The sequence below is a fragment of the Oryx dammah genome, unplaced genomic scaffold (assembly GCF_014754425.2).
Source record: "Oryx dammah isolate SB20612 unplaced genomic scaffold, SCBI_Odam_1.1 HiC_scaffold_1, whole genome shotgun sequence".
NCBI classification, from domain to species: Eukaryota; Metazoa; Chordata; class Mammalia; order Artiodactyla; family Bovidae; genus Oryx; species Oryx dammah.
The window spans coordinates 70,128,590-70,155,557 of record NW_024070185.1 but is presented as its reverse complement, the minus strand read 5'-3'; the positions used below and the strand labels follow the sequence as shown (position 1 = coordinate 70,155,557).

The 26,968-nt window shown below is 38.4% G+C and overlaps 1 protein-coding gene across 2 annotated transcripts in view; it reads right to left on the bottom strand.

Moving 5' to 3' along the window:
- The window catches only part of ADAM28 (ADAM metallopeptidase domain 28), a 78,512-nt gene extending 52,106 nt beyond the window's left edge, over positions 1-26,406 (bottom strand). The window contains exons 1-8 of one of the 2 annotated variants that reach the window (XM_040243050.1): positions 26,228-26,406; positions 18,388-18,491; positions 12,910-12,986; positions 11,370-11,448; positions 9,772-9,848; positions 7,825-8,014; positions 3,143-3,214; positions 1,841-1,912 (exon numbers count right to left, since the gene is read on the bottom strand). In XM_040243050.1, coding sequence (XP_040098984.1) covers positions 1,841-1,912; positions 3,143-3,214; positions 7,825-8,014; positions 9,772-9,848; positions 11,370-11,448; positions 12,910-12,986; positions 18,388-18,491; positions 26,228-26,279 — 723 coding nt within the window. In that variant the 5' untranslated portion in view covers positions 26,280-26,406. The remainder of the gene's footprint in view (positions 1-1,840; positions 1,913-3,142; positions 3,215-7,824; positions 8,015-9,771; positions 9,849-11,369; positions 11,449-12,909; positions 12,987-18,387; positions 18,492-26,227) is intronic. The other variant, XM_040243057.1, reaches the window with a different exon arrangement.
- Between the last annotated feature and the right edge of the window lie 562 nt (positions 26,407-26,968).

The window sequence follows — 26,968 nt, the reverse complement described above, 5'->3', positions numbered from 1 at the left end:
ACATAGAGAACCAACTTGTAGTTGCCAAGAGGGGGAGGGTGGCATGGGGGAATGGATTAGAAGTTTGAGATTAGCTGACACAAGCTATTCTTTATAGGATAGATAAACAACAAGGTCCTACTGTATAGCACAGGAAACTATACTCAGTATAATCCATACATACTTTGAAATGGTTTATCCTGCGATAAACCATAATGAAAAAGAATATAAAAGGAATGTACATAAATGTATGACTGAATCACTTTGCTGTACAGCAGAAATTAATACAACATTGTAAATCAACTATGTTTTAATTAAAAAAAAAATAGCAAAGTCCTTACAAAGCTTCACTAGGGCCTTCAAGTTTTGGCCATCACTACCTTTAGATGTCATCTCCCTCTCGTGGCCCTGGCTTTCCACTTACTCCTCAAGCAAGGCAATCTAGGTTCTGCACTCAGGTCATTTGCTCTTCCTAGGGTTACATCTGTTTCTTTCCTACAAGTTTCTGCTCAAATATTACCCTATTAGAGATGACTTCCCTATTTAACACAGCATATCTCGCCTCAGGACTTCACTGGTGGTTCTCTGGTAAAGAAACCATCTTCCAATACAGGGTGACTGCAGTTTGATCCCCGATCAGGGAACTAAGATCACACATGCTGCAGGCAACTAAACCCTCACACCATAACCAGAGGGCCGATGCATTGCAACTAAAGTAGTGTGCATGCCACGATGAAGAACCTGAGTACTGCAGCAAAGAATTAACATAGTCAAAAAGAAGAAAACAAAAACAAAAACAAAACACCAAACCACAATGCATACATCTAAATCTTTCTCTTCCTTTCTCTTTTTCTCTCTTTTTAAAAACTGTTTTATTATTCTTTATAGCACATATCATCATCTTACACACTCTTCATTTGACTTGTTTGCCTCTTTGAACAAGAATGCTAACTTCCTGAAGGGAAGAATAATGCTTTGAAGAAAGAGATATTTGTCAGTTTTGTTCACCTTTTTATTTCCATAATCTAGAAAAATACTCGGCACAAAGTAAGTGCTCAATAAACATGGCCACTTCTTGGGGTCTCTTAAGAGGACTCAGCATACTCTTTGTGGTGAGAAAATGAGATATGACCTTGGTTACTGAGTCCACCTTCATTTCATTTCTATTGTTACAGTATTTGCAGGACCACAGGTGATTCAGCCATTTCAACGAAGTAGGCTAACCATATGTTCAACTAACAAGGTTTCAATAGAAGAGATATAAAAATAATTTTAATGGAAATTAGATGATAAAATCATGTTTGAAGAACTGAATCAACAGTTGTACAATGAAAATAGGCTTGGAGATCTAACCAATCTAAGATTAAATCTTCTCTCTATTGTTTTCTAACTTTGTGATTTTAGGCAAGTTATTTTGTGTCTTAGAACCTAATTCCTTAGCTATAAATTAGGTTTAATAATATATTAGGGTTGTTCAAAGTTTAAATGAGATAATGTATTGAAAGCTGCTATTGTACCAGAGTTTGGCTTATCTCATTGGTTGGTTAGTTGGTTTTTCCATTTGGTTTTCTATTGGGATTTGTATGTCAGCATTTTCTTACTGGGCTTTAGAAAAACAAAGACCATGAAACAAAACCACCTTCTAAATCTGGATGGACCTGAGAATAATGTGGCAAGTAGGTGAGATACTTCTCTATCATGTAATATTAATATTCAATGAAGTAGCCAAAGTCAGGTTCACCTTTCAAGAGACAGTCAGCCATATTCTCAGAAGTATTGGTTTTTCTTCCCTGTCTCATGAAATGACCAATGAAACCACCTAGCAAATTGTTAAAACTACACTCAATAAAATATATCATACCATGTTGATGTAATTGACCATCTCAAATACCGTCTTTCTTATTTCCTCTTGATCTTGATTGTGCCTTTTAAACTAAAAAACAGCACAGACAAAATATAGACATTGATAGAAATGAATGTAATTAGAAGATTAAAAATAGCAATTTCACTAATTTTATTTATTATAATTAATGATCAATTACAAAAGTTGACACTTATTAAAAACAAAACACTTCCTTATTTCTATAGTTAAATGAAAGCACTTTAGAAGATGATGCTTCATTCTATAAAGTACTAGTTCAGTGTAAAGCTCTAAGGAACTATTCTTGAAGTATTTTCAGTTAAATACCATGGCTTCCTAAACTGTGTAGAACTAATACAAGGAAGAGTCTATTCATTTAAAGAAATATGAGCAGTAAATGAATTTATATAATAAGAAAGGTCAAAACTTTATATAATAAGTATATATATAACTTTATATAATAAGAGGTCAAAACTTTCTATAATGAGAGGTCAAAAATGAATTAACTTACTCGTATTATCATGTTTTCCTTTGTGATCGCATATGTGAAATTCAGGTTTAGAATAATCAATATATTAAAATGCATTCAAAACTGTAACCAAAGCTCCATGTGTTATGTAACTAAATGAAAAGTTCTTTACAGAGTTTTCTATCAGAGTCCTTGTCTTCTTTTCTTTGTGATGAACATTTTTCCAAGTTAAGAATCTAGCCCTGTGCATCAGTCACACATGCTGCAAATGATTTTTCTCAGTTTGTGGTCCTAAGTCTTTTATAGGCTGGTTAGCCAAAGGGATAATTTTAACTTTCACTTTGGATTCTGGCTTTTAGGTCAGGCATCTGCAAACTAAGAACCTAATCTGGCTCATGACATGCTTTTGTAAATAAAGCTTTATTTCAATTTTTTTAAAAAAAGATTAACAATGATTATTACCAAAAAGTGCCTCTTTCAGAAAATTCTATTAGCTTTTTTTTTTAATTTATCACTCCCTGATAAGCATAAACTTTAATTTACCAATGATTTAACTACTTAACATAAAGAATTTAATTAGAAAATAACTTTGGAGCTCTTGAGACAATAAGAAAGGAGCATTATAGTACAAAAACATCAGTTTATGCATATTATGTTAGGTACTCTTTCCTTAAAAGGTAAAATATCAGCCTAGATGCATGTAAAATTTCTAAATTTATAAAAACGAACAGTTCATATTCATTATTTTAAGAACATATCCATTATTTAATATCTTGCATAATAAACTTATGCAGTATAGCATTTTAAAAGACTCATTTATCTGATATAATTACCTCACCATGGTCCAGGACCAAATAATATTCTACATATTTCTTTTTTTCCCAAGGCTTCTGGTCTTTGGATATCTGTAAAAACCATAAAAAGGAAAATTATGAAGGCAATGTCTCTCTCTGCAAGAATCATCCTTAAATTTGAAATGTATAATCTAATAAGGGTTGGTTGGTATCTGGGAAGGAAGACAATACTACCATTTTGACTCTAACTAACCACCAGAATCATCTTATAGACTAGACTTAGAATGTCAGAGGTAAAAGAGACATTGGTGATATTCTAGTCTGGGCCCTTCGTTTTTACCAGAGTGTAAAGGATTGCATAAATAATTAATCAGCTCAGTTCAGTCAGTCAGTCATGTCCGACTCTTTGCGACCCCATGGACTGCAGCATGCCAGGCTTCCCTGTCCAACAGCAACTCCCAGAGCTTGCTTAGACTCATGTCCATCAAGCCAGTGATGCCATCCAACCATCTCATCCTCTGTTGTTCCCTTCTCCTCCTGCCTTAAATCTTTCCCAGCATCAGGGTCTTTGCAAATGAGTCAGTTCTTCCCATCAGGTGGCCAAAGTATTGGAGTTTCAACTACAGCATCAGTCCTTCCAGTGAATATTCAGGACTGATCTCCTTTAGGATGGACTGGTTGGATCTCCTTGCAATCCAAGGGACTCTCAAGAGTCTTCTCCAACACCACAGTTCAAAAGCATCAATTCTTCGGCACTCAGCTTTCTTTATAGTCCAACTCTCACATCTATACATGACTCTTGGAAAGCCATAACTTTGACTAGATGGACTTCCATTGGTAAAGTAATGTCTCTGCTTTTTAATATGCTGTCTAGGTTGGTTATATGGCACCCCATTCCAGTACTCTTGCCTGGAAAATCCCATGGATGGAGGAGCCTGGTAGGCTGCAGTCCATGGGATCGTGAAGAGTCAGACACAACTGAGCTACTTCACTTTCACTTTTCACTTTCATGCATTGGAGAAGGAAATGGCAACCCACTCCAGTGTTCTTGCCTGGAGAATCCCAGGGACAGGGGAGCCTGGTGGGCTGCTGTCTATGGAGTCGCACAGAGTTGGACACGACTGAAGTGACTTAGCGGCAGCTTAGCAGCAGGTTGGTTATAGCTTTTATTCCAAGGAGCAAAAGTCTTTTAATTTCATGGCTGCAATCACCACCTGCAGTGATTTTGCAGCCCAAGAAAATAGAGTTTGTCACTGTTTCCAATGTTTCACCATCCATTTGCCATGAAGTGATGGGACCAGATGCCATGATCTTAGTTTTCTGAATGTTGAGCTTTCAGCCAACTTTTTCACTCTCCTCTTTCACTTTCATCAAGAGGCTCTTCTTTGCTTTCTGCCTTAAGGGTGGTGTCATCTGCATATCTGAGGGTATTGATATTTCTCCCGGCAATCTTGATTCCAGCTTGTGCTTCTTCCAGCCCAGCATTTCGCATGATGTACTCTGCATAGAAGTTAAATAAGTAGGGTGACAATATACAGCCTTGACATACTTCTTTTCCTATTTGGAACCAGTTTGTTGTTCCATGTCCAGTTCTAATTGTTGCTTCCTGAACTGCATACAGATTTCTCAAGAGGCAAGTCAGGTGGTCTGGTATTCCCATCTCTTTAAGAACTTTCCACAGTTTATTGTGATCCACACAGTCAAAGGCTTTGGCATAGTCAGTTAAGCAGAAATAGATATTTTTCTGGAACTCTCTTGCTTTCTCCATGATCCAGCGGATGTTGGCAATTTGATCTCTGGTTTCTTTGCCTTTTCTAAAACCAGCTTGTACATCTAGAAGTTCATGGTTCACATACTACTGAAGCCTGGTTTGGAGAATTTTGATCATTATTTGACTAGCATGTGAGATAAGTGTAATTGTGCAGTAGTATGAGCATTCTTTGGCATTGCCTTTCTTTGGGATCAGAATGAAAACTGACCTTTCCCAGTCCTGTGGCCACTGCTGAGTTTTCCAAATTTGCTGACATATTGAGTGCAGCACTTCTGCAGCATCATCTTTTAGGATTTGAAACAGCTCAACCGGAATTCCATCACCTCCTCTAGCTTTGTTCATAGTGATGCTTCCTAAGGCCCACTTGACTTCCCATTCCAGAATGTCTGGCTCTGAGTTGGTGATCACACTATCGTGATTATCTGAGTCATGAAGATCTTTTTTGTACAGTTCTTCTGTGTATTCTTGCCACCTCTTCTTAATATCTTCTGCTTTTGTTAGGTCCACTCCATTTCTGTCCTTTATTGTCCCCATGTTTGCATGAAATGTTCTGGTTCCTCTGCCTTTTCTAAAACCAGGCTTCCCTTTTGGCTCATCTGGTAAAGAATCCACCTTATGCAGTAGACCTGGGTTCAACCCTGGGTTGGGAAGATCTCCCAGGAAAGGGAAAGCCTACCCAGTCCAGTATTCTGGCCTGGAATATTCCATGGACTCTATAGTCCATTGGGTCGCAAAAAGTCAGACACGATTGAGTGACTTTCACCTATCACTTATATACACACACACAACTAATTAATAGGAATACTAAAAACCAAAGTCTTCAGATTTTTTGAACAGTGGACTTTCTCCACTAGTTTGCCATGAAATAGACATGTTAATTTCAGCATTCTCTTAGGGTCTGGTATTTTTCTGGTTTACTCATATTCCTGTCCCAGTAAGTAGCCCCTCCTTTACCAAGGGTTCAAAGCCAGGAGTCACTATAGCAACTAGTCTGTCCTTTGCTTCTCAAACAGAGCTGCATTTCCTTTGCACATTCCAAGCTTCCCTCATTTCAGTTTCTTTCTCTCCACAAAACAAAGCAAAAACCATGTTTCACAGTAGATTTGTTACTGACCTAAGTTCTTGAACTCTTTCTGTGTGTGTGTGTGTGTGTGGTATGCAGTATGCAGTATCTTAATTCTCTGACCAGGTGATGAATCCATGTCTTGGGAGCAAGGAGTCTTAACCACTGACCACCAGGTAAGTCCTTGAACTCTTTAATCAGTAGTAATTGATAAGAGGCCAGACGAAAAATTCAGACAAGAGTTAGATGCATGAAGTAGGCGGTTACTTGTAGCAGTCTGGCCTCTTAAGGCCAAAGCTAGAGATATGCATTTGATGGTAACTAGTGCAAAGTTCCTATTTAAATAAGACATAGCACTGGATGAGATAATCCAGGAAGGATATGTAGATAAAGCAAAGAATGGGATGCAAGATTGAGCTACATGAGGCCTCGAATATTTAGTGGTCCAGCAGAGGTGGGATAACAGTGAGAGGACCTGAGGAGGAGTACCAAAATGAAACAGTAAGATGTAATAAGAGTGAGGATATTTGCACATGATTACCAAGGAACTGAGGCAGAAAGACTAGGGACCTGTATCAAGCTTAACCAGGAGGTCAACATGCTTGGAAATTCATGGCTCAGAGTGATTCTTCTGGGCTCTTAGATATCATAGCACTGGTAGAACTTAGTGCTCAGTACCCAGTCTCTCAATTGTGTCCTTTTTGTGACCTCATGGACTGCAGCCCGACAGGCTCTTCTGTTGATGGGGTTTTTCAAGCAAGATTACTGCAGTGGGTTGCCATTTTCTTCTCCAGGGGATCTTCCCAACCCAGGGATCAAACCCATGTCTCTTGCAATGGCAGGTGGATTCTTTACTGCTGAACCATCTGGGAAGCCTGGTAGAATTTAAATCCACAGAACGTTGAATCCAACATAGATTCTATTTTATTCAGACCTCTTCTGTCCAGGTCTTATGGATTCTGAGAACATGTATAAGAGATGATTGGATGTGAAGTGTATCCTGAAGAAAATGAAGGTTAATGATGACATAGTTTTTGTGTATATATTTATAGTTTCCATGCTGGCTTCATGGTGACTCAGAAGGTAAAGAATTAACTTCCAACCCAGGTTCATTCCCTGGGTTGGACTCATCCTCTGGTATTGACTACCCACTCTAGTATTTTTGCCTGGAGAATCCCATGGACAGAAGAGCATGGCAGGCAACAGCACATAGGGTCAAATAGAGTTGGACACAACTGAGCAACTAACACTAACACTTCCAACACAAGCCATATTCATTTTCTTGTGTGACCAGAAACTGAATTCCAGGTTTAACAGAATATCCTAAGTTGCAGATCCCATATTTATTTTGCTCACTGCCATATCCCCAAGACTTACAGCAGTAGTTTAAGAAAGATTTGTTGAATAAATTCATTCATGGAGACAACAAGGTATTTTATCTCAAAACAATAATAATACTTTATCCCCTTGTTGTATGATGTAGCATTGTGAAAGCTGTCTGCTTCTAGGAGACCAGCATTATATCTATGCATCTTTTTAACCCTTGAACACAACATATTGTTAATAATAGTCATTGTTGTTGTTGTTTATTAGCTAAGTCATGTCCAGCTCTTTGCGACCCCATGAACTGTAGCCCACAAGGCTAGGCTCTTCTGTCCATGGGATTTCCCAGGCAACAATACTGGAGTGGGTTGCCATTTCCTTCTCCAGATCCATATGTACTTATTAAATAAATCATCAATGTACAATGAGGTTTTAATGTCTCTGTAACCTACTAGTTTCAACAATGATTGTAAAGTTTCAGTCAATTGGATTTAATAGGTTTGGAACCCAGAGCAACCAGGATGAGATATATGAGAACACTGAAAATAAAAAAAGTAGGCATACAGCCAGACTGGTAGATGACACTGCCTTCAGATGAATTCCAGGTGCCCATACTGTGTCATTCATCCCACAGGAGCTATTAGTCTTCTGTTCTTCAGGATTGTGCTTGAAGAGTGCGTGCTCTTGTTCATCCTGGTTTGTGAGGCTTAAAGGTTCGATGAAGTACTTTTGATCTCCCTGACTGAAGTAACCCCTGAAAAACAGAAGAGTCTAAGCTTCTTAAAAATATTCCAGTTTTGAGTGTTAAAGACTTGTAGACTCTAAAAAAGTAACTGCCACCAAAGGATTCCAAACTCAGGGCAGTACAATATAGTATAAGATTACAGCTGAAGACACCCTTAGAGATCACCTAAACTTGTTTTCTCTATGAGGAGACTGGACCTGTTGGGGAGAAGTGACTACTGCGATCAGATTGCTATGCTGGTGCTTAGGGAAATTTTGTGACCCTCAGTCCAGTGGCCTTCCAATTCCCAAGCGTTGTTTGCTCTAGAGGTAACTGACAATGAAAGAGACTTTGGAGTCTTATAGCAAGGGTTAAAATTCTGGGTCTATGACTTAAAGTCACATAACCTCAGTTTCTACATCTACTAAATGGGAATAATAATATCTAACAGTATAGTTGCAAAGGCTGAAGGAGATAAGATGCAAAGCACACAATCAATGAATATTATCATTTTCTTCTCACTTCTCTCTGCTGAAATCCTGAGCTAGGATTCACTTAACCATTATTTAGGGAGCACCCATTATTCACTAGACATTGGAGCAAGGGAAAAAGGGAAAAAGGAAAAGAGTCATGCTCTCTCATCTCATGGAGCTTATATTAAAATGAGGAAGATGGAAGCGAATCAAATGATCACATTGGATCTACAAATACACATAATTATACAATGTATATGTAATATGTACAATTACAGCAGATAATTGCTAGAAAGGAAAAGTCCAAGAACATACAGTAGAAGGGAGACTGGACTAAGTGTACATGGAATTAGAAGAGTGGATATAAAGAGATAAGTGAGATGACTTCAATATTTATTTATTTTGTTGATTTGACTGTGCCAGGTCTTAGTTGTGGCATGTGAGATTTTTAGTTGTGGCATGTGGGATCTAGTTTACTGACCAAGGATCAAACCTGGGTGCCCTGCATTAGGAACAGGGAATCTGAGCCACTGGACCTCCAGGGAAGTTCCACTTAGGTGATTTATTGCAGTGGTCTGGATAAAGGTTCATGGCAGTTTGGACTAGGATGCGGCAGCAGAGAGAGACTATAGTGAATAATCTCAGGGAATATCTAGAACATATACTCAACAGGGTTCATTAAATGAATTGAAAATGTGTATTTGAAAGGCAAGAAGTCATCAAAGAACCTAGGTTTCCGGATTAAGCAAGTAGTTGGTTGATCATAACATTCACTGAGATGGAAATCACTGGAAAAATACCACATTAGGGAGAAAATCATTTGTAGTATATAAAGATTGAGATTTCCTTGAAATCTCCAAATGTGGAGAGATATAGAGTTATGGAAGAAGAAATGAGATAATCAAGTCTGGGCATCAGAAGAGATATCTTATGTAAACAGATACATGGCAAGTCATAAACATCCAGAAAGAAATGGATGTCATAGGAATGGATAGGACATACTAGAAAGAGTTTACAGTGAAGAGAGAAAGTTTCATTCCCTAAAGGTTCTGACTCTAAAACTAGGACTCAATAACTTATACTTTGAAAACAAGCAGACAAACAAAAACAACTCTGCAAGCAATTCAGGGATGTAATTTATAAACTACTATCAAGAAAAGCCATGTTTCCTGCAAATTTCAAAACTTTTGAGCCGTTAGAATTCAAACTCAACTGTAGTACAATTAATTATATTTGAGATTCTTTAGATTATTCACACATATCATCATCATCATCATCACAGGAACACACAAACCATCATGAAGCCTTCCTTACCTTAGACCTCTACATGTGCTGATGCTAGCATCAGAAACTTTTTCATTAACAATGTGTCCTTGATAATAACAGTTATCCTAGGAAAAAGGGAAAAGAGGGTTGACAAAGGACAAGTGTGCATGTATTTTAGACCGGCAACTAAATTTGAGTTTGAAATCTTGAAATGGGATCAAAAATGTTTTCAAACCATTTTATGCTAAACAGCAGTCAATTAGAGCTGTAAAAAAAAAAATTTAACCAGTCTTCTGTGGATATAACTTTCATCATTTAGTTGATGATCCGAAATGCCTAGGAAGCATAAAGTATACCTTGTTGCAAATTTTATTGTTGTAGAAGAAGAATGCAGGGATGAATAGAGTCTGGGAAAAAACCAACTCATAGATGTAAGTTTAAAACCTGAGTCCCTGAAATACCAGATATTCATTCTTTCCCTGGATAATTGTTCATAAAATTTTCCTAACACCAACAAGCTCTTTCCAATGAATGGATTATTCAGATCATGTTGTTATTTCTTGATTTATCCAAAGAGTGCCACCAGGCTATCTGGATTAATATTAATATAACAACTCTGTCTCCACTCAAAGCAAAATGCTCGACCTTAATGCTTTTTCATGTGGATGTCCTTCAGTCAAATTCACCTTTCTACTTTGGGACAGGCAGCATGTTGGCCAGTGTAAACCTCTGCATTGCTATGGAAGAGAATTCTTGAAGACCTTTCTCAGAAAAGACGGCAAAGATAAAACACCCCTCGTACCTCTTCATCCTGTCTTCTCTGAATAAGAGTCCAAAGTGGAAATTATTTAGGGAATTCTACAATTCCAATGTTGAGGATATAGGGTTGAATTTGGGAGACTACATAACACTGAGAGGTGGTTGGCACTAAGTGAAAACACCAGATGCACGTAATTCTGTATTTTTCTAATGAAAACAAGAAGCTCCTTCTGCCTACTCTCCTATAAGGAGTGCTTGAAGGCTGGAAAGGGTTACCAAGGTGGTCAAGGAATGGGTTTGTTCTCGTCAAACTGTAAAAATGTTGGAGGATCTGTTAAGAATTACTACTGCTTCTGTTTTGTAAGTTCACTTGAATCATTTTTATTTAGATTCCACAAAGTGATATCATATGATAGTATCTTTGTCTGCCTTACTTCACTTTGTCTGATAATCTCTAGGTCCATCCATATCCTACAATTAGCATAACTTCATTCTTTTAATGGTTGAGTAATATTCCATTATGTATATGTACCACATCTTATACATACTACTATATATATAATAATAATCAACTATAGCACAGGGAACTCTGCTTAATAATCTGTAACAATCTATATGTGAAAAGAATCTGGAAAACAACAGATACATGTATATGTATGACTGAATCACTTCTGTTATACACCTGAAAGTTGCTGTACAACTTTACAATGCTCTCAATCAACTCTACTCCAATAAAAAAATTTAAAAATAATGAATTATTACAGCTGAAAAAAACAACATTGCTATAACACCATTTCACTTTCACTAATTGTCTGGCAAAGACACTGCCTCTGGGTATGTGGGTCACACCCCCCAATTAACAGTGAATCTAGGTTACTCTGTTTTACCATGATCTGTGGGCTCGTGGTGACTGCCTTTCCACTGGAATTATAATATGTTTCTGTGTAGCCTGGTGCAAGGAGATTCCTGGGGGAGAAAAAGAAATGTCATGTTTATTCATGCTAACTGCGAAGTCTAGTGATTCAACTGAGAGATTTTCCTGGATGTGGTGAGCTTTTCCTCCTAGTCCCACAAAACGAATCCACCATGAAAGGTGCTTAAACTGGAGGGAGTGAGAAAGGCGGGGAAATTCCTGAGTAGTGTACAAAAATGTTTGTTTCTTCATCAAACTTTGCATGCTTGTCAGAGGAGCCATTAGAGGAAGAAATAGAACTGAAATGGGCAAGATTGATAAAAATGACTGAAAAGAGCAAGGCTCGCCCCACCCCCAGCTTCAGATGACTGCCTTTTTCACCCAGTCCTTGTCAGTTACCAGTAACAGTTAACAATTGTAGCAGTGGAAAGTGTATTGAAAATTGACTTGCACTTGGCAGTTAGGGACCTTTCAGCATTTTCACTGAGCTTCTTAAAAATTCTTTCAATGACTCACCAGCAAATAGGAGTCTGAACATTTTTTTTTTTGAGGCAGGGCAAGGAGAAAAGGGAATAACTAATATGTATTAGATGCTGTGTCTATCCTGGCTGCTGGAATAGATATATTATGTGTAACATTTAATCATTTCAACAGTCGAACAAGATAAATATTACATACCTTATATTTCAGATGAGATTAAATAGTGACAAAGAATCTATCCAGGTCTGCCTGAATTCAAAGCCTGTACCATTTCCGTTGCATCAAACTATTTGCATACTCTAGTCAGTTGTGACTTTTTGTAAAAGGTAATAGTCTATTTGAGGGAGAGAAAGCATCTTGTTGTTCCTATATTGAACAGTTTAGGGATTAAAAACCTTGAAGGAGTAGAACGAGGGAAAACTGCTTTAGAAACAGAGTAGACATAGGATGATCAAGATCTGGATGGGATGAGGCAGTGAAGTTTGAAAAGCAACTTTGAATTTAGATGAACTGACTGAAGGAATCAGAGACAATGGAGCGTTTGAGAACATGGAACGTTGGTAGATGTGGGTAGAAAGCAAATTGGTGTTGCAATTAGGGGACCCCAATTTTTATTTTACCGCTGACTTGAATTTTGGCTCTGGAATTTAACAGATATATGTCTTTTTTCTAATAAAAATAGTTGCAGGATGTTTTGATAGCTAATCTTTCAGTGTTAAAATAATAAAATGCAATAATGCATGGGAAGATTCAAAACTCTATGCTATTTCATAGAAATTGCTCAAATAGATGTCTGCTTGCATTGTGTTCTATGACTCCAACTCTCAGAATGCTAGTCCACTGTGGTTTTACTCAATGTGTCTCCACTACTTCAGTAGGAACAAATATTCATGGAACCCATTGGGTCAATTGAGAGTAAAAGCTGAATATACAAGATTTCCAGGAGCCCCTAAGTAGTAACAGACTCAATTAGCATACTTTCCATATGCTAACTGGTTGTTGGTGAGGATAACATCAGAAGTAAAGGCACTTACTTGTTTTTTTTCAAGTAAAGCACTGCGATTTTTCCATTAACCGTCATTTCATACTTCAATTCAGTTTCGAAATTTTCCTGCAAAAATACACAAACTTTTATTGGTAATTAAAAACACACATACACATATTCATTTGGCTATGTTCATCACTAGAAACAATGCCTGCTTTTTTTTCCCCAGTAATTGCTGTAATCCCAAATGTCTACTTCTGTCACTTTTAACAAATCAAAAGAGTACCAATTGACTAGACAACTTATCTGAGATCTTTACGCCAAGCCATCTATCCATCCATCCAGTTGTTCATTCTACAAAGACTGAGTGCTGGTTACATGCCAGACAGTTTAATTCTGGGAATGGGCTTCTAAGCAGGAAAAATTGGTACCTACTATCAGAAAACTTATAGCCTTGTGAAAAAGACACAATAAAAGTGAGTTGCTTGTGATAAGGGGCATAAATATGGAAGCAGGGTAGGATGTCTGATATTTTAAGGGCAGGAAATGCTTTCCCGAGGAAATAATGAAAGCTAAGATATGAACTGATCAGGTGATGCAGCATGGGGAAGTGGTTTGAGAAGAAAAACTAGTATGCACACAGACCCAAAGACCTGCAAGCCTCTCACTAACGTCTTTTCTTGATAGTGCTATGTCTTTGTTGCTGTACACGCTTTCTCTAGTTGTGGTGAGGGGGTGCTGCTCTTCGTTGCGGTGCACAAGATTCTCATTGGGGTGATTTCTCTTGTTGAGAAGCATGGGCTCCGTGGCGCCCAGGCTGCAGTAGTTGCAGCCCAAGGGCTCTGGAGAATGGAATCAGTAGTTGTGGTGCGTGCGGCATGTGGAACCATCCCAACCAGGGACAGAACCCTTATCTCCTGCACTGGTAGGCAGATTCTTATTACCGTTCCACCAAGAAAGTCCTCACTAATGTGGTCTATAGGTCTTCTCAAGGCTAAGTGGAGGGCAGAATATGGGAAAAAATAACACAAATTTGTACCTGAAGGCAGGAAGAGGTCATCAGGAAGAAAATACAGTCTCAAGTGTTCAGAAAGAGAAGACAATGTCACTTCTAGTATACTGTATAGAAAAGAACTATTTTAAGTTTAGATTTATATATACAGGAGGAGACAGGTCTCTATCGAAGGATTTTTAAAAGATGTTATCAAGTACTGAATTCTTACTTTGTTCTATAAACCAGGATTATAAGCCATGGTGGCACATAATACTACCAATTCTCTGGGAAGTGCTAGGACATCGTTATTATTAAAGAGATCCAACATGGCAGACCAAATGCGATGGAGCACCACTTATGAGCTGAGTGCTGTTTCCACTGCTGTGTTGCACTTAAGGTCAAGCTTTCCTGTCTCCTCCCTCTCCTGAGAAAGGGAATTGCACCTGAGCTCATCCAAGGACAACAGAAAGTTAGAGCCATCTAGACCTCCCTGGTGGTGAAGTGGATAAGAATCCACCTGCCAATGCAGGGGATGTGGGTTCAATCCCTGCTCTGAGAAGATTCCATATGCCGCAGCTGCAACTATGCCCGTGAGTCACAGCAGTTGAGCCCATGATTTCAACAACTACTGAAGCTCACAAGCCTTATAGCCCATGCTCTACAACAAGAGAAGCTACTGCAATGAGAAGCCTGTGCACTGCAACAAAGACTATGCACAGCCAAAATAATAATAATAAATAAAATAAATAAAACTTTTTTTTAAAAAAAGAAAGAGCCATCCATTCAAAATATTGTACAGGGATTTGCCATCTCCAAGGTCAGTTATTTCAGCCCGAATTTCCTTTAAGTGATCAGTTTTTGAAGGCTCATCTGGTGTTAAAAATCCAGGACTATAAATATCCTACACTGTGGGTCTAAATGAAGGGAAGCTGTTGTAATTCAGTTCATTTTTATGAGTAACAGGAGCTGCAAAAAAGCCTGAAGGTTGAAAACAAATGTCAGGGGGAATTATTGTCACCACTTTTTGTTCAAGTTTAAGAAAGGCCAGATAGAATGAAAATATCAGGAGAATACTAGATTTGACCTTCCATACAGAAGAGCCTTCCCAATATCTATTTTCTGTCGTGAAAGTTTTGTGGTGAATAGTGAGCTAAAATATTGGGTTGGCCAAAATGTTTGTTTGGGTTTTTCTGATATAAACCCAAACGAACATTTTGGCCAACCCAATATTAGTTGGAGGTTATTTCAGAAAAGATAATTGTGGAATCGAAGTTTTAGCTGACATTAGCATAAAAGGTGTGGATGAAAGGAAACAGCAAAGAAGAAAACCAGAGATTATGCAAAAGAGGGCTTCCCTGGTGGTTCAGTGGTAAAGAATCACCTGCCAATGCAGAAGGCACAGTAGACACGGGTTTGATCCCTGGGTCGGGAAGATCCCCTAGAGAAGGAAATGGCACCCACTCCACTTTCTTGCCTGGAAAATCCCATGGACAGAGGAGCCTGACGGGCTACCAACCACGGGGTCGCAAAGAGTCGGACATGACTGAGTGAGCACTAGAGAGTGAGGACTGGGTAACATTACAACTGCTTTTCTCAAGTAGAAGTTCATGGTGAAGGACAATGCCTGCTAGTAAGAAGCATGTCTTGTTTCTTGTCTACCTAGGTTTTGAATTAGGGGTTGGGAGAGGAAATTGGCACCTTGATTTGGAGAGATTCCACGAGAAGGAAATGACGTGGAGCCCACTGAGTAACATTAGTTGGGCACAAGGATATATAAATAAAATTTCCCTCTTAAACACCATGGGTGAGGACTACCAGGTGGATTGGGAAGGTCATAGTTCTGGATGTTTCTGGGATGGAAGCAGAACCAGATAATGGCAAGTGATCACACCAAGAAAACCCTAGAAGTCCAGGGAGTTTCTTAATTCTAGTGGCACAGCTGTGATCATAACTTATGGTAATCTAAGCTCTAGAAAGTTGGACCAAGGTAAGGTCTGAAATTGTTTGCACTATAGGGGAGGCACTATGGTGCCGGGCTTCCCGGATGGTTCAGTTTGTAAAGAATCCACCTGCAATAAGGGAGACCTGGGTTCACTCCCAATAGGGAAGATCCCCTGGGGGAGGGCATGGCAACCCATTCCAGTACCCTTGCCTGAAGAATCCCCATGGACAGAGGAGCCTGGCGGACTACAGGCCCTGGGGTCACAAAGAGTCGGACACGACTGAGTGACTAAGCACAGCACACATTGGGGTGCCAGCTATTCTACTTTGTGTCATAGGCTGACAGCAAGATGGTTTTGGCCTCTAAGGAAATGTGAGATCTGAAGGCAGAACTCTAGGAAGAATAATGATCAACTTTAGAATGTAAGTTTCAACATCAGGGACCTTGACTAAATATTTACTGAATATGCATCATGCAGGTATATAGGAAATGTATTCCACTTATACTCATTCATTCATCTATTTGTTTACTTATTTATTTGCTCACTTATCCCACAAAAGCTTATTTAAGCCTCTTTATGCCATGTATGTAACATACAGTCAAGAATACAATCATGAATAAAATCTTCAAAATTCTACCTTGGCTATTAGTGCCTCCTCCAGCAAAGTTTTCAAAGGATTACTTCACTCCAGCTCAAATCTTAAGTGACTTGGACAAATGTGATGAAGTCAGAGAGATGGGGCCATGTTCTCGGCACATCTGACAGGTAATGCTTATGCCTTAGTAGTCTGGTCCAGAAGGGGGCACAGTTGTACAAGAGTCTTGCCTTAAGTGAGCTCAGTTGATCTGACTCTTTACAAAGCCACAGACCGTAGCCCATGAGCCCCTCTGTCTGTGAGACTTTCCTGGCAAGAATACTATAATTGGGTTGCCATCTCCTCCTCCAGGGAATTTTTTTGACACAGGTATCAAGCCCACATCTCCTGTGTCTCCTGCACTGCAGGCAGATTGCCTTGAGAAGTGATCGATTCAGATTGAGATCTATGTAGGTCCCCTAGATCAGACATTAGAAATTCTCAATGTTTCAAGTAATTGCTAATTAATTATTTGCACAAGGAAGACCAAAAGTCTCAATACAGAAATCACCAAGATCATTTCCAAGAACTTGGTTTCCACCTCAAAGTACTCAGTAAGAAAGGTAGCTGGCATTTTTAAGATACTGCCAGAGAGCTTTTGAAGAAAGTAATATTGACACAGAAGCCAATACATATGGTTCCTAATGGTTCCTATATAAATTTAGCAGAAACATTTTGTTGAGAGACCATTATTTTGGGAAAGAGAGTCTTCTCTGACTTTAGTTGTTATACATGTGTTTGCGTCGGAAAGAATAACCTGTGAGGAACTTTTTCCAGGTGGGGAATATGAATTTCCAGTGAGTTTCATCTTACAGTAGGTAGATGTAAAAGTTATTTCCATCTCATGTATTTGTATTTTCCTGGCTCTCAGCAAAAGAATTGCAGATGTAGGTAATTAGAAAATTGCTGTGGAGCGAATCATCCTGTTTCAGCTTCCGTCTCTTGACTGAGAATGTGTGTTTTGTCAAGTGGTAAGAATTCTACAAACTTTAATAACCACTTCTTTTGAAAAAAGCAGGGTAAATTTTGTGTTTAATTACAATAATTAATCCTAATTTGCTACACATCTATGCATGCATTCACCCATAATATTTTATTCTTTGACTTCAATTTTAGTGTTCACAGTTTCATTTGTATGTGGAGTCTGGCAGGGGTCCATGGGGTCTCAAGAGTTGGACACGACTTACTGACTAAACCACCATCACCATGTATCTAAAGATGATAATAGATAGAGATAAAAAATACTGTATAAAATTCTTTAAAAGTAACAGAATGAATTATGAATTGCCATAAGTAACTAAAGTTTGCTCTCTGTGTGACCTTGGGTAGTTTATTTCAACTGTCAGAATTTTAGCATCTAAATAAAGCTAATAATAGAATGTTGGGTTATCCTGGAGATTAATAAAGATAATATTGGTCAAAAACATACACAAATGTGTATATGTCTATCTACAAAAATGTATATACTTATATAAGAAATATATTTATTTATATATATATGAAAGTGAAAGTGAAGTCGCTCAGTCATGTCCGAACTTTGAGACCCCATGGACTGTAGTCTAGCAGGTTTCTGCGTCCATGGGATTTTCCAGGCAAGAATACTGGAGTGGGTTGCCATTTCCTTCTCCAGGGGATCTTCCTGACCCAGGGATTGAACCCGGGTCTCCCGAATTGCAGGTAGATGCTTTACCCTCTGAGCAACCAGGGAAGTGTGTATGTCCATATCTGACTGTTTGCAACCCCATGGACTAAAGCCCACAAGGCTCTTCTGTCCATGGAATTTCCCAGGCAAAAATACTAGAGTAGGGTGCCATTTCCTCCTCCAGGGATCTTCCCAACCCAGGGCTAGAACCAGAGTCTCCTGCATTGGCAGGTGGATTCTTTACCTCTGAAACACCAGGGAAGCCCACACATTTGTGTGGGTGTATATATTCTTTATTAAATCAAAAGTTGTACCTGTTGACCTGGATCCTTGACCTCTCTTTTATGTCGTGGATGAAGTCTTTTGGGATAAACCACTTCATAGTTTTTCACTCCTGGAAGCTCTTTTATAGAATTTACTGAGAAAAAAAAAGTTGGAGAAGATTCAGCGAAGCAGAACTAACATAGGATACTAGGTTATGGCCTTCCTGATGGCATTGCTAATGAATGATGCCACATGCAGGGGCTTTAACTGAGTTATATGAGAGAGTTATACAAGTGCCAACCTCAGAAACAACCAACAAAAGCAGAAACCCGCTCTTTCTCTCATATCTTTAACCTATATCTTCAAATATTTTTTCCACTGAAAGTTTACCAGAGTTTCTCAGCTTAGTGAATATATTTCTGTGGGATTTCCCCACTTCTCTTTGCCTCTAGGATCCCCTAGAGGAATGGAGAGAACAGTACAGACAAAAACCAGGACAGCAGAGAATGAATTAAACTAATCCTCCAGAAAGCTAATCAGTGTCAGAATAATCTACCTGAAGCACTCTGAAACAACACAGTGTTATAAAAATTAAATAATGAATGGATGCCATTTCAGATTCAAGTATATTTCTGTTGGGTTTTTCAACAGCAATATTTTTTACTAGTGAAACTGAATCGGTAGGAAAAGTCTCCAGTACCAGCTCCATAGATTGGGCTGGCTTTTGCAGTACAGACAAACCTTCGTGTTTTTGCATCCAAAAACCAAAAAAGAAAAAGAAAATTGGAGAAGCAGACAATTAGAACACTAGCACTGGTAAGGAAGGAAAATTTTTGAGCCTGCAGTTATGTTGAAAGAGAATTGGAAAGCTTCAATTTTCTATCTGCATCTTGAGATCTCATATCAATGTTGCTTCTAGAAGTTTTCTTTTCTTTTCTTTTTTTTTTTTTTTAGAGAAATTCAGATTTCCCAAAGCTAACACAAAATTTTCTATTTTCTTTTTTATTTGCCCACATGGTTCAACACAGAATGTAGGTACAGGGAAATCAATGTGCACAACTTGGTTTGAAACTTCTGGCCAACCCAGAAGTTAGGTCCTAACTGTGACTGCGAAGGCTTTAAATGACTAGAGGGTGTTCTTAGCTTATTAAAATAGGTAAATTTAAGGCCTTCCCCAGTGATCCAGTGATTAAGAATCAGCCTGCTGATGCAGGAAACAAGGGTTTCATCCCTGGACTAGGGACTAAGATCACATGTGCTGAGAGCCTGTGTACTAGGAAAAAATCCCAAGGCAGCCAGAAATTTAAAAATTATAATAACAAAAATAAATACATAAATAAAATAGACAAACCTAAATTCTATGATAATACAAATTTATGTGACTGTGGCTGATCTTATAGCAAAGAAAACAGTATTTTTCATTAATCAACTTGCATGAATGTACACCTATCCCAATGATGCTCCAGAGAAGAAAAATTTATTTTTTCAAAGTTTCTTCAGAAACTAAAGTAGAAACTTTCCAAAATTGCCTAGTGATGTTGATTTTGTTTTATCATTTTAGGGTGGTTTTCATTCATCTGACCATCCTTAGAGCCATTTGCATTTAACTCTGAAGGATAGGAAAAGCGATTCAATTGGCAAAGAGCTCACTGGGTTCAAAATGGAGTGCTTAAGTAATGAAATGGCTTTTCTTTCACCAACTCAAGATTTACCCTTAAAAACATTCCCAAAACACTTAAAGCCATGACATCAACACTTACCTTCACTTTGGATTTAGTTTGAGTTTTTAAATTGTTCAGAAAAAGTGGTCAAATTAAATGATCTCTAAGGACAATTCAAGCAGTCTGGGCATCTTTTATTTTTATTTAGTTAATTTTTGGTAAAGGAAAATAATAGTATTCGTTTTAAAAGTTCATAACTGAAGTTCAAAATCTTAAAGGAATATTAAATCAGTCGTTTTCTTTCCATCTGGTGAAAATTGTCATTGTTGTTATTGTTTAGTCCCTCAGTCGCTAAGTTGTATCCAACTTTTTGTGACCCCATGGACTGCACAACACCAGGCTTCCTTGTTCTTCATCATCTCCCAGAGCTTGCTCAAGTTCATGTCCACTGAGTCAGTGATGCCATCCAACCATTTTGTCCTCTGTCATTTTCTGCTCCTCCTGCCTTCAATCTTTCCCAGCATCAGGGTCATTTCTAATGAGTTGGCTTTTTACATCAGGTGGCCAAAGTATTGGTCACTTCAGCATCAGTCCTTCCAATGAATATTCAGGACTTATTTCCTTTAGGATTGATCTCCTCACAGGTTTGATTTCCTTGCAGTCCAAGGGACTCTCGAGAGTCTTCTCCAATACCACAGTTCAAAAGCATCAATTCTCTGGCACTCATCCTTCTTTATGGTCCAGTTCTCACATCCATACATGACTACTGGAAAAACCATAGCTTTTACTATATGGATCTTTGTCAGCAAAGTAATGTCTCTGCTTTTTAATGTGCTTGTTCCTTGGAAGAAAATCTATGACAAATCTAGACAGCTTATTAAAAGTCAGAAACATTACTCTACCCAGAAGTTAACTGATAGTAGCAACACAATTCCCTACAGCTTCCCATCATTCTGTGTATAAATACACGAAAGGCACCCACGTGCTGTCTGGTGATTGTGTCCAATCGACACAATTAGTTCCATTAATATGGAGCTCATGAAGCCATACATTCCACCAATGCTGCAACCGGAGTAACTCTTCTAAAAATGCTGCATGAAAAATGGCTTTCATTCATAATACACATTATTCTGATGGGGAATATTAGTCCAAGCTGCCCTCAGGTCATAAAAAAATAACTATTCAACTAATTCTTTTTATAAAAGCAGAGGGTGATAACACTCACATACTCCCCACCAGAGGTGGTGAGTGGAAACAGGCAAATCCACCCAACACAAGTTTTCTCTGATGTCCACATTGATCTCCATGCACCCAGTTCGTAATCCAAATTCTAACATTTCATGAAATCGGAAATCATCAACTGACTCTTAAATGTGAAATCTAAATATATAAATCTGTGGATAAATGTCTTTCCAACTCTTTGTTTGAAGGGCAAACACTTCCAATGGACAACCAAATTAAATCAATGACTAAACTAAACTAGCAGAGTTTTTCAAAAGCTTCCAGCAACCTCTCGTATTTTTTTTCAGTTTGAAGTGAACAGATTTCCAGCTCTTAATGCTCTTACAACACAGGACATCTCTAAGGAAAACAGAATTTTCCTTAATGGCCCTTCTTTTTCTGAAACCAAGAAGGCCCCTGAAAGATTGAGACTTGAGATATAATGAATTATGCAGCAGGAAAAGAGAGGCAATGGACCCAAATGTTAATTGGCTCATTCATCCTTAAGTATGATGGAGATACTGCAGCCTCCTCCCAGCTGAAGAACATCAGGCTAATTACCCTGAAGCCTGTGGAATGATCACAACTAACTGCCATCCAGGAATTCCACAAATCTGAGAGAAAACACAATATGTTTCCATGAATTCATTTCAACACTTGCTTTTCTCTCTCCCACAAAACTCACAAACTAGATTAGTTCTAGCAGAACTGGATCAAAAAAGAAAATTGTTATTTGGGGTTGGGTTAGGTCATTATTTTCACTGTTTCATAGTTTTAGAAAAGTTAAATCTTTTATTTTGGAACTGTTAAACTCTTTTTATTTGGAAATAAATTCAAATGTATATCAGAGTTGCAAGAATAGGAATAATACAAACAACATCCTTTGCCCAGATTTACCTGATTCACAGATTCACCCTTTTCAAAACATGCTGATGAATGAGAAATAAAGTATTCTTGTAAGCCACCAATATTTTGAGGTTGTTCTTACTAAAATTTTGCATATTCTCAGTCTCTCACATATATACATATGTTATATACGTGTGTATATATACATATACACACAGTTTTTTCTAATCATTTGAGGATGAGTAGTTACATTCAGAGAAGGCGATGGCACCCCACTCCAGTACTCTTGCCTGGAGAATCCCAGGGATGGGGGAGCCTGGTGGGCTGCCGTTTATGGGGTCACAGAGTCAGACATGACTGAAGCGACTTAGCAGCAGCAGCAGCAGCAGTTACATTAGATACACCATGATTCTTTACTCCTACAAACTTCAATATTTCCTAAGTATAAGAATATTCTCTTATACCACCATAGCCAAACAATCAGATTTAAAAAATTTAACACTGACCCAACATTTTATCATCTATATTTCAATTTTGTCAATTGACCCAGTAATATCCTTTTTGGTATTTTATTCATTCCATTGCAGGGTCCAGTCTAGAATCAGGTATTTTATTTAGTTTTCATGTCTGTCTACCTTTTTTTAATCTAGAATTTTCCTTCCCTTCCTTCTTCCTTCCTGTTTCTGTCTCTCTTTCACTCCCTCTCTCTGTCTTTACTTGTGTGCGTGCTAAGTCACTTCAGTCATGTCTGACTCTTTTCCATACTATAGACTGTAGCCCACCAGGCTCCTGTATCCATGGGATTCTCCAACAAGAATACTGAAGTGGACTGCCACAGCCTCCTTCAGGGGAACTTCCCAACCCAGAGATGGAAGCCCTGTCTCGTCTCCTACATTGGCAGCTTGGTTCGTTACCACTGGTGCCACCTGGGAAGCTCTTCTCTGTCTCTAGAAAAGTTAAATCTTGCTTACAAGATTAATAAAACAGACATTAATCTGGAAGGCTACTTTATTTTTTAATATGCATGGGGCATTTTGGAGTTTAACCCTTTTGTATGTAATACTGATATTTTCTCTTTTTTTTCTTCAAAGATACTGTTTAAAGAAGTATCTTTCCAAACTAAACACATGATGTTAAGCCCTGAATCAGGGTTATGCAATGACATTGACTTAAATTCTGGAATTCTCTGTACCCCATCAAACTATCAGATGATTTTAAACTTTATGTAATAAAAAAAGTACAGACACTAAGGGAAAAAACACATCCTAATTAAGTCTATCATTTTGGTTATTAAGATTAAATTACAGGTGTTCTTTTTGGTCTTCTAGTTACCTGATGAAAGCAATAAGAAATTGCTAATTTGAAGTAAAATGATTTCAAAAGGTACTATATTCCCTGGGTATTCTGCTGAAATAAAGACTTCCCCTTGGTCTCAGTTCTTCACCCCCAAGCACCTGCCACATTCTTTAAATTTTTTCCCCCTTTCCACAAGGAAATCTCAAGTTATTTTTCTTAAGAGATTGTAAAGCTCAATACAAACAGTTGGCCTGATTTTACGTCATTTTTAAATTTCACATATTTAAGGACTGGGCAAAAGTATGCTGGGAGTGGCTCTTGTTTATTCTCTGGGTGATGAGGGCAGAGAAACAAACCAAAAAAAAGGAGATGGGAAAATGAAAATTGTTTTACTTCTTACATTTGGCTAGAAAAGAAATTAATATGGGAATGATATCAGGGTATTTCAGTGGCCATAGAAATACTCTTGAAAATACACATTGGAAGGTAAGAAGAAAGGGAGCTTTCTGTCCCAGATGGAAATGGGGGCAGGGGAGCTTTCTGTAAGGACTCTCCTCCCCATCCTCACAAAAGCCACTTCAGAACCTTGGTCTCCCACCACCAACCATTCAGCGATATCATACTTTTAGACACAGATTCTAAAAATATTGTCTCTTGGGGCAATTGTTGTGAATGCAAAGATAGGGGAACAGAACCATTTGGTATGCCCAGTTTCATCAAAAAGGCTATAATGTGAGTGGCACCCAGTGTCAGCTACGCTATTCTGTTAATGGATCCAGCTTGATCTTTATTTATGCTGTTGGATAAGGCTAGTACACAAACAATTCTTATGTTTCAACCAAGCAAAGGGCCCCAGAGGGTTTTTAGTGCTTGTATTTTCAGAAAAGGTGGGAAAAGAAGGTGTCTAGTAAGTTTGATTTTTAAAAAATAGGAATTTTAAGTCCATAATTTAAATATCTAGCACAATTTTTTAATTAACTTTTATTGGAGCATAGTTGCTTTATAATGTGTTAGCTTCTGCTTCACAGCAAAGTGAATCAGCTATATGTATACATATACAACTTATTTTTAAAATTTCTTTCCTTTTTTTTTATCTTCTTGCCTAGCACTGTTCTATACTGAAAGATACAATGTAAAACCTTCCCAGGTCTAGAAAAGAAATCAGAAACCAGGGTAAAAGGAAAATAATTTTTAGTGACAAGTACTGTGTGGGTGCAAGGGGTAGGAGAGCCTTTCCCTTCCTAACTTCATCCTTCTTGCTGATAAGCTAGTTTCATTTCTAGGTCCCAACAAACATTCTAAAACCCAAGAAAACGTTTACCAAGGAAGGAGTCTCAGGCACTGACGCTAATGTGCTGACTTCAATAAGCTCTAGAACTAGAAATAATTAAAGGAAATGTGTTATCTGATCTAACATACAAGGGCTTCCCAGGTGGGTCTAGTGGTAAAGAATCTGCCTGCCAACGCCAGAGATGTAAGAGAATTGGGCTCAACTCCTGGGTCGGGGAAGATCCTCTAGAAGAGGGCACGGCAACTCATTCCAGTTGTTCTTGCCTGGAGAATCTCATGGACTGAAGTAACTTAACATGCATGCACATATATTTATAAATATATTTATTTGGCTGTGCTAGGTCCTATTTGCAGCACTCAGAATTTGCAGGATCCCAAATTCTTTAGCATGTGGGATCCAGTTCCCTGACCAGGGTCCCCTGCATTGAGAGCGCAGAGTCTTAGCCACTGTACCACCAGGGAAATCCCTATTTTTTAATTCTTAAACTAAAAATTGTTGCTTGCCATCTGGCACTACAAGAATGAAGTCACTAGCCATTGTAGTAACTGATCTTCAATACACAGCCTGAAACAAGAATTCAGGGCAAAGATGAGAAATGAGACACTTGGCTCTGGGAGAAACTAGCAGAACAGACTTTCAGACAGTTAGATACTTTTAGGAGAAGATATTATAAGCCTAATTTCTTGCATTTTCCCATATCTAGAAAAGCACTAAAATCATTGTTGATTGAAATAAAGGCACAATATGAAATCTGTGAATGAAGCTTTTATTTGTGCCTTTTTTTCAATCAACAAATGTTTGATCTAACCAGAAAAATGAAAGTGAATGATCAACTTAAGTTTAATGGCAGCATTGTTTTGATCAAGTAATATCACAGTGCTTTATAAATATGAAATGTTTATTTCTAATGCATCATATTTATTTCTAATTCAATGTATTTATTATCACCAAAAATGAGAGGACTAAATATAAAAAGGGGTAAGAAGGCAAAAGGAGAAGGGGCAGCAGAGAATGAGATGATTGGATGCCATCACTGACTCAATGGACATGAGTTAGAGCAAATGCTGGGAGATGGTGAAGGACAGGAAAGCCTGACCTGCTGCAGTCCATGCGGTCACAAAGAGTCGGGGACATGACTGAACAAATGAACAACAAATACAAAAATGTGATCAAAACGAAAAGAGTTAAACTGGCCCCAATAATAATAACGGATACTTTCTGAAGCCTCCTGCACTGTAATAACCAGTCAAATCTGTCTCATCTTAACTACTCTAAAAATGACAAGGTTGATTTTGAGGCCTTCCATTCTTTGACTCGAAGATCATATTCATTGGTTAAATGATGGTGAATGAAATCTCCCCTCTGACTTCCCTATTCTCAGATTAGATGTGTAAATAGTGATCAAGAAGTCCCCTTGCTTCTCCTTTATACTATTTATATCAGTCAGAGCCCCCCAAAACAACATAGTAAGCCTGCAAAACTGGTTAGTAAAGCTGGTGAAAAAATAAAACTGTTGGGAGAAGATGAAAGGCAAGCAGGTATTTAACAGACTCTGTAAAGGAGTTAACCGCCTACCTGGAAGTGGAGCAAGGAGTAAGGTGGCCGTCAGAAGAAGCTGTTGCCACATGCTGGGTGCTCCCAGGAGCCTGGTATCCACTCTTCTCACTCAAGCAGACTGCCCTCCTGGTCTGCCTCTTCCTCCTTTCAAGTGAGACAGGCCGAAACCCCAGGGTTCATTCTTGTCTCTGCTTCAGGAAGTGTTTACTAAAGGTGTTGCACAACCTTGGAGCTGTGGCCCTGTGACAGTAGCGCAGCAGGCGGAAGTTCTGGCTGCCGCCTGGCTCCACGGTCCCTTTATCCTATGCTATTGTTTCTCTGTCCTTCCCCATGTTCCCCACTTAAAAGTAGAGCCTGGCCAATAAAATTCTATATGCCCAGAAGCCACCAGGAGAACGACTTCAATGGAGCTTGACAAATATGTGTATTTATTATCTGTATAAGAAATATACTTGTACATACACTCTACTAGGTATAAAATAGATAACCAGCAAGGACCTACTGTACAGCACAGGGAATTCTCCTAATATTTTGTAATAAACTATAAGGGAAAAGAATATGAATAAGAAGTAGGTCATGATATAGTAGAGTTTCCTTCCCATTTAGGGCATCATGGAGCACCTACAGTGTGAATTTATGTAAAATTATCTTTTCCATTATCTTGTATCCTTAGCCTCTTCTTCCACAATAGTGATCTCGGGGAACTTAAACTATCATGAGATAAGAATGTATGACTCTATAAGCTCAAGGCTTTTGAGC